At 52.7% G+C, this 7,318-nt stretch overlaps 1 protein-coding gene across 6 annotated transcripts in view; it reads right to left on the minus strand.

The window, feature by feature from the left end:
• Window positions 1–7,318, minus strand: part of ST5 (suppression of tumorigenicity 5) — a 141,642-nt gene that overhangs the window by 17,510 nt on the left and 116,814 nt on the right. For all 6 annotated transcript variants that reach the window (XM_015596594.2, XM_025038815.1, XM_015596601.1 and 3 more), the window contains 6 exons: window positions 5,786–6,001; window positions 4,785–4,881; window positions 4,136–4,180; window positions 2,936–3,120; window positions 1,774–1,883; window positions 1,484–1,553 (listed from right to left, as the gene is read on the minus strand). In XM_015596594.2, the coding sequence (XP_015452080.1) occupies window positions 1,484–1,553; window positions 1,774–1,883; window positions 2,936–3,120; window positions 4,136–4,180; window positions 4,785–4,881; window positions 5,786–6,001 (723 nt within the window). The remainder of the gene's footprint in view (window positions 1–1,483; window positions 1,554–1,773; window positions 1,884–2,935; window positions 3,121–4,135; window positions 4,181–4,784; window positions 4,882–5,785; window positions 6,002–7,318) is intronic.

Here is a 7,318-nt window from a genome sequence, read left to right on the forward strand (position 1 = left end):
GGCCCTCTCTGAGCAGGCCAGGACAAACACACTCTTCCCTGGGGGCAGCAGGCCCATTGCAAAGGAGCAGCTTTGCTCCATCTCTGCTTCTGTAAAGGGAGCCTTCGGAATGCTCCCCTCCAGGCCCAGGTGAACCTGGGGGCGTGCTGGCCTCTGCCTAGCTCCCCACCTGCATCTGTACTGCTGCACATTCCCATAGCCCCACTCACTGGATATTCCATATCCATGTCACTTCTCCCCAGACTACCCCTTTGGTGATCCAACAGTACCAGACTTGGTGTTCAAGGACTTGGGAGTCGATCCTGCCTCTGCCTTCACTGGCTGTGTGACCCTGGGCAAATCATTTTACTGTCTCGGTTTCTTAATTTATCAAATGGATAAGTTAACGGATAAATATTACCTCATGGGCTATTAGAAGGATTAAAGAAAATGACATACTTAAAGCACCCAGCCGGGAACACAACAGGTCCTAAATAGTAATTTATTCCCTTTGCCTTCCCTGCTACATTGAAAGTCCTACCCTCTTCTCCTCGACCGTCTAAAGTTCCTTGAGGGCAGGATCCGTGCCTAACTCATCTTTATATGCCTTTAGCATGTTGCCTGACCTCAACAGGTGTATGATATGTATTTCTGAATGAATAATGAATGATTAGCCCAAAACCTTTCATTGGGGGCCCTGCTATATGTTACCCTTGCCAAGGAGCCCCTTCGTCTACCCCTAGATTCGCATCCCATGAGGCCTTCTCCCACTGTGACCTAGGAACCCTGAAACGTAGCCGACAACCCAAGCCAACAACACCCCTGGTGAGCTCCAGGGGAGAGTTCAAGCAGGCTCTCTTTACTGGTACCTTGACCTGTTTTCCAGGACTAATGGGAAGGGAGGTGAGAAAGGGCTTCTCTCTACAACATGGCTTATATTTTCAAAAAACCTCGCTTTCCCCTAAGTTCAAAGCATCTTTCCCAGAATCCCACAGAAAGTGCTGTTCTGTTCTTGCTCAGCAACCAGACCCATGGACAGGATGCCTCCTCATATCAGGATGGCCAGGTACGGGGGTGAGGAAAGTTGTCCTCCACTCCAGTCTGAGCACACACACATACTGCTGGAGTGATACGATCCTGCAATTAGAGCTCAGAAGCCCGAGGCAAATGAATGAAAAGAAAAAGAACAGGCAAACTAAAAATATATGACGGCCAAGTAGAAAGCAATCTACTCTCTCTTCCCTTACTATAGATTATCTTAGATCCCAGGGCCCAGTCGCAGAGGCCACTTTGAGTCCCATCATCCCAGGAGTGCCTAATCTGTGAGGAAGAGTGAGTGTGTGTGAATGTGAGAGTGTGTGTGCATGTGAGTGTGTGGTGTGGGGTGGCCAGGGAGCATACAAGGAGCAGAACATAGGATTTTCTATAAGCTAAAGTTGAGGAAGGGCACACAAACATGCAAACGCTGTGGCCCCGTCCTTGAGGCCTGCACGGCCCTACTCACCAGTAAGCGCCTGCAGTAGCCAAAGCGTCTGCTGCCATCCTCCCCAGTCAGCATGAAAGAAAAAGTCTCACTGGAACAGGGAGAGGTCTGGCATCAGGGAATCATCAGAGGACCCAGGAGACAGCCCCCAAGACGAGGGACTGCCATCCCAGGGAGGGGGTGAAGGGCCCGGTGCTGCAGGAGAGGAGGTTGGGACTAGGGTGGGTCCCATTCAGTCACCCACTGCTGCGGGGTTAAAGAGGCTTTGTCCCTTCCCTCCCTCCCCCAAGCCAGGCCAGGCTGGGCCTCACCTGGTATACTCTGACACAGGGAGCCAGTCCTTGGCATCAGGGAAACAAAACTGGGGAATGGCCTTGAGCCTCTCCTCTGCCTCCCGCATCTGCTTGGTGGGTCGGTCCAGCTGCAGGGAAGAGGAATATGGGGAGAGATAGACAAGAGAAGACATGGAACCTGGGGAGTGGTGGGGTGGCTGAGATGCATCTCCTCCCTGAGAGCCCTAGATGGCATCCTACCAACTGGCGTGCCTCTCAGTTCTTACAAAGGGGTCTGGGTGTGGGTTAAGTCATCATTTATTCATTCGATATCGGCCAAATGAGCACTTTCCATGTGGCACCTGGCACTGTGCCATGTGCTGGGGCTTCTTAGGGAAACAAAGTAGACAAGGTCCCTGTCCCTGAACATTCTGGTCAGAAGAGTGAGACAATAACAAAATTTCAGAGGGTATCACAAAGGAGATAAACAGGGTGATATGACAGAGAACTGGGTGGGGTGGGGCTGCTTTAGTGTATCTGGAAAGATCTCCTGAAAGAGGTACTATTAGGGCAGAGAATGAAGAGTGAGAAAGGGCCAGCAGCCATGTGAAGAGCTGGGAAACGGACATTCCAGGCAGAGGCCATGACAGAGAGAAAGGCTTGAGCGTTAACAGAAGAGAGCGGAGGCCAGGCTGGCTGGTGACGGGCAGGGAAGAAGCGGTCCGAGGTAAGGAAGGTGGGTGGAAGTGGGGAGTAACTGCTAATGAGAATAGGGTTTCTTTCTGGGGCGATGAGCATGTTCTCAGATTGATTGTACAACTCTGTGAATACACCAAAAGTCATTCAATTGTACACTTTAAATAGATGAATTTTATCTCAATGGGGAGTGAAGAGAAAGAGAAAGTAGAGGTAGCTGGGGGCCCTCAGGACCTCGCAGTCCTTGAACACGATTTAGATTTTATTCTAAGCACACTGGAAGGTGTTCTCTCCACCCTCATCCCCTGCATAAGCACTGTCCAAACCCACAACCCCTGAAGCCCTCTCTTCCCTCTTGGCGATGAGGAGCAGGCTCAGGACTGCTGCAGCCGGCTGAGTCACTACAGCAGGGACAGGCAGGGACAGGACCCCTCGTGTCCAGACGCGCCAGGGAGGGAGATGAAGGAGGTAGAGGTGGGGAGCGGGGAGGAGAGGGTGGCCTCACCTTGGGAAACTGGTAGGAGACTTCAGGGAGGTAGGTGTTTCGGGATGGCTTCTTCTTGAGGGACACCACCACAAAATACTCGAAAAGCTCCCGCTCCTGCCACTCGAGCAGCTCCAGCTCCAGTGTCCGATAACTGGGCGCGCGCTTCAGCATGGACTGGATGTGGACTAGGCGCTGCGTGTGGGCTGAGGGCAGGTCACACATCAGGGGACAGGCAGGCTGGACCTTCACAGACCCCACATTGGCCCCCCCTCCACACCAGACTCAGAGCTCAGTCTCTGTGGATCACCCCTTAGTCCATGAGCCTAGTCTGACGCCCATACCCAGCCAGGTTTGGGGGAGAAGTGGCAGGAGCAAGGTATCTACGCCTATACAAAGGCTCTGCCCTGACACAGGGAAGTACTGGTCTGGGCCACGTGGAGCCCCTAGAGGCTGAGCTGGGCCAATAGGACTACCCGAGCCAGAAAAACCCACCTACCCTGCCAGGACCAGCAGGACTAGAAAATACAAACATCCATGCAGGCTTCACGTGTGGGCCCCTATCAGTACTTGGACTTGAACCCTTTGTCCCTGTCCCCAAATCCAAAGTCCACCTGCCCATTTGCCCGGGACCAGCAGAGAAGGGAAGGAGGGAGCTAGCTCCCACCTGCTTTAATCATCCAGGAAGGTCTAGGCAGGGTTTCTCAGTAGAGGAAGAACAGAGATTTGTCCAAGGCCCCTAGAATGTGAAGGTCCCAGAACCTTTTCAGGGAGGTGGCAGTCCTCCACTCTAGGGAAAGGGGAGATGAGTGGCCTCAGGGCCTCCAGAGGACCGGTGTCCTCAGACTATGGCACATTTCTTATAACCAGAAGAGGTACGTGTAATCTTCTGAACCCATCTCCGACCCTCTAGACTCACATGTACGAGGCAAATCTAGCACCCGATTCTCACAAATGATGGCTTAGGAAAGTATCGGCAAGGTGGCCAGCCTGAAATTTAGGCAAAAGGAGACGTCTGAAGGTAACCTCAGGGCTGAGCTCCCATGACTGTAGAAATGGACGCCTCTACAGCTCCTTGCTCTGTTGGCCCACTGTCCTGCCTGCCTCTCCAAACCAGGCCAATTTGGGACATGGGAACTACACATGCGGAGGAGAGGAAGGTTGATTCCCTACAGCCAGGGCTGGGAAATGGTTCCATGCTCTTGGAGAGCCATGTCTCACCTTTGAACCTGTCGTCAGAGTCGCTCTCGCTCTCACTATTCTCATCTGAAAAAGTAACAGCAAAAGTACATGCTTGCTGAGCCACTGCCCCACAGCAAAAGTTTTCTGTGCCCCTCTCCAAACTCCTCTGACAGGAGATGAATCTGTACCTAGTCTGGGTTCCTAGGGGCCCACAGCCAGGTGTTGAGTGGCCTGAGGCCAGGGTGCCTCAGAGCTCAAACTGCAGATGCTCTATCTATATACAGACCCCCATCCCTCTGGTCCTGATCTGGTGGAAGCCGAGGGCCCATGCTGAGCCAGCACAGAGGCCCAAAGGCCTGAAACACAAGGGCCCCGCCTCCAGGAGGCCAAGATTTGAAATGGGAACCAGACCACAGTGCTCGGTAAGTCTGGACGTTCCTCTTGCCAGAAGTAGATTCCCACACTCACCTCCCCACTCAGGGCTGCACAGCCCAAAGCCTGAACCAACCCATCCCAAGACTTTCTTCCCTCGGGTCCTCCCTCTTATGTGGCCATTTCTTGGTGGGGCTCTACCCTCCTAGAAGGCAGGAGGACCCCGTGATTGGCCCACAGAAGGGTCCATGCTTCTCCCCGATCCTAGTACCCAAGGGCCCCAGACGCCTGACATGATTCAGGCACCAAGGCCTACCTCTCAGTGATGCTGTCTCCATGCTGGACATAGACAGCTTTTTTAACCTCTTCTTTCCCCTCTTGGCATTGTAGATGGAGTTAATTCTTTGGACAAGCTGGGTGAGCAAAGCGGGGAGGGTGAGATAACCTTAACACCAGCTGCCCCTCCTTCCAAAAAGGCTGATTAGTAGCCCATTTGTTCCCTTACCGGTACAAGCTTTCTGCCCTCCCCACACCAGGCCCAGTACCATCCCGGGCTGCACTGACACCAAGTGCAGACTGTCTGGTAGCTCTCCATCCACCTAGACCCCTAAGTGGTCTTCTGCCCCCAAGACAAGGACATTAAACTTAGCTCCCCAGAGGAAGGAACTGCGATCAAACTGGACAGGATGGGAGCTCTTGGGTCCCCAGAGTCACTGAACCAACTGAGACAAAGAGCTCCTCAGATGCAATAACAGGAACAGGGATTCGAGTCTTTCCCCTTTGGGCTACAACCTAGGGCCCTGACAGGAAGGAGCTAAATTCCCAATATACCCAAGCATTGTTTGCAGGCTAAAAATACCATGTGGCTAAATCCTGCTGCTTTGGGCTCAGGATTTGGGCCTAGCTGCCCATGTGTGCAAATCATTGCTGAAAACTCTCAATTCTGACAGTTACAGAAAAGGAGATCCATGTTCAAGTCTGGGATCCCTCAAAACCTGGAAATGTTTATATGTGCACCTCAAAATGCACACCCCACACTCACTAATGGGGAGCCTCCTAAAGACTGGTTTCCACCCACCCAGAGGCACGGAGCACTCCCTGGGTGCAGAGGCTGGCCTGTCCTTCCCCTAATATCTGCCCACCATTAATCACTTAATGCATCTTTATTGGTAAGAAAACGGAATTAACCAGATGAAGAAGAAAGGCCAGTGTATGGACTCTGAATATGCTCCAGGAGGATGGAGGAAGCAGCCCCAGGTCAGGGAAGGACGCGCCCTGACTGCCCAACCCCCAACCAGCCTCCTCTGGGGAGGCTACCTTAGGGATGCGGCGGGCCCGGCGGCTGGAGAGCAACTCGCTCGTGGTGCTGAGGCTGTCCTCATTGAGGCTGGAGGGTGAAGACGGCAGGCTCAGCTGGGCCAGCAGCAGCATGTCGTCATGGCTGTGCCTCTTGGGTAATCGTGGTAGCCGGTGGCTCTTCCTTTCCGACCAGTTCCCACTGCGCAGGGACTGGCTGTTGGGTTTCAGGGAGAGCTGGCATTGGGGAGAGAACATGGGAGAGGGACTCACCACAGAAGCCCTGGCCAGCATCCATCTGCTAGGACCTGGACCAAGGAGCCACAGTCTGGCATCCCTGGATCCCCAAATCTCACCCTGGAACTTCCATTTGCCAGGGTTTCCTCTTTCGAGACCTCAGTGGCTAATCGACAGGTCAGGGCTAAATTAGACACTTGCTTCCACAAAAGAAGCTTAACTACTTATGCCAGAATAAAGAAAGTGAAGGCTAAGAAAACTGGACTCTCCTCAGAGTGGAAAGAGAAGGCCAATCAGGAATTCTGGGGGCTCCTCCTGAGCTCTGGGACAGGCTTAGACTTTGCTCATTACTGAGCCTGGCCGATAGAGCCAGTCTTCCCCTCTCAGTCCCTGATTCAGCCCAAAAAGCCTTCACTAGCAGAGGCCACAATCTAATGCCAGCCTGACCCCGCTTATTTCTTCCCAGGGGAACAAAAGGCTCTGGGCTCTGACCACCAAGGCAGGCCTCATAGCCAGTTGGCTCCGTCACCCACAGGGTCCTGCACTGTCTTCATCCCCAGCCCTGATCTACTTTGTCCTCCCTCTGCCTAGACTGACACCATCTAGCACAGGGTGCTTTACTCAGCAGATCCAGCTCACTGCTAGAAAGGCAGCAGCCCCTGAAAACTTGTCATGCCCCCCGCCCTTTGTCTGGATCTGGATCTTGCCTCTCATCACTCTTCAGCAAGTCCTCCTTCTTTCCTCTCCTGCAATTTCCTCTTCCCACCCAATCAGCCTGGCAATACATATTCAACGGAAGCCTGTTTTAACAGAGCACATTAGGAAGGTAGATCTTTTATAAAAACAATCACATCATTCTACAGTCAGAGGAAATAATTTTTATATTCTCTAGCCAATATTATAAAATATCTGGGCCTCTCCATTTGCATAGAGAATTAGAGTTGCCTGGTTAGGTGCAAGAAATCATCTCAATTCGCCTGCCTCCTGTCCACCCTGGACAAGGCCAGAAGAAACAGAAGTCTAAGGGCCTCCTTTGACTTATCACCTTTCTTCGCATTCTGCCTTCTACCAGTCATTCCTCAGACATTCATTTTTCTTCCCTCCAACAGGAGTGGCTCCAGGTCTCATGGACACCTGGCTAGTTCTCAAATCTGGTTCTTGGAGCTATGCCTGGCCCCCAAATGCCAGTACTGAGATCATTTCTGCCAACGCTGCAAAATACCCGGACTCCACCAAGGCCCTATCTCCCTGCTTCCCACAGAGGAGAAATAACGACAAGACAGCAGACTACAGGGGCTCCTGCCTGAGTATGGCAGC

Source organism: Pteropus alecto, unplaced genomic scaffold (genome assembly GCF_000325575.1).
Source record: "Pteropus alecto unplaced genomic scaffold, ASM32557v1 scaffold461, whole genome shotgun sequence".
Lineage (NCBI taxonomy): Eukaryota > Metazoa > Chordata > Mammalia > Chiroptera > Pteropodidae > Pteropus > Pteropus alecto.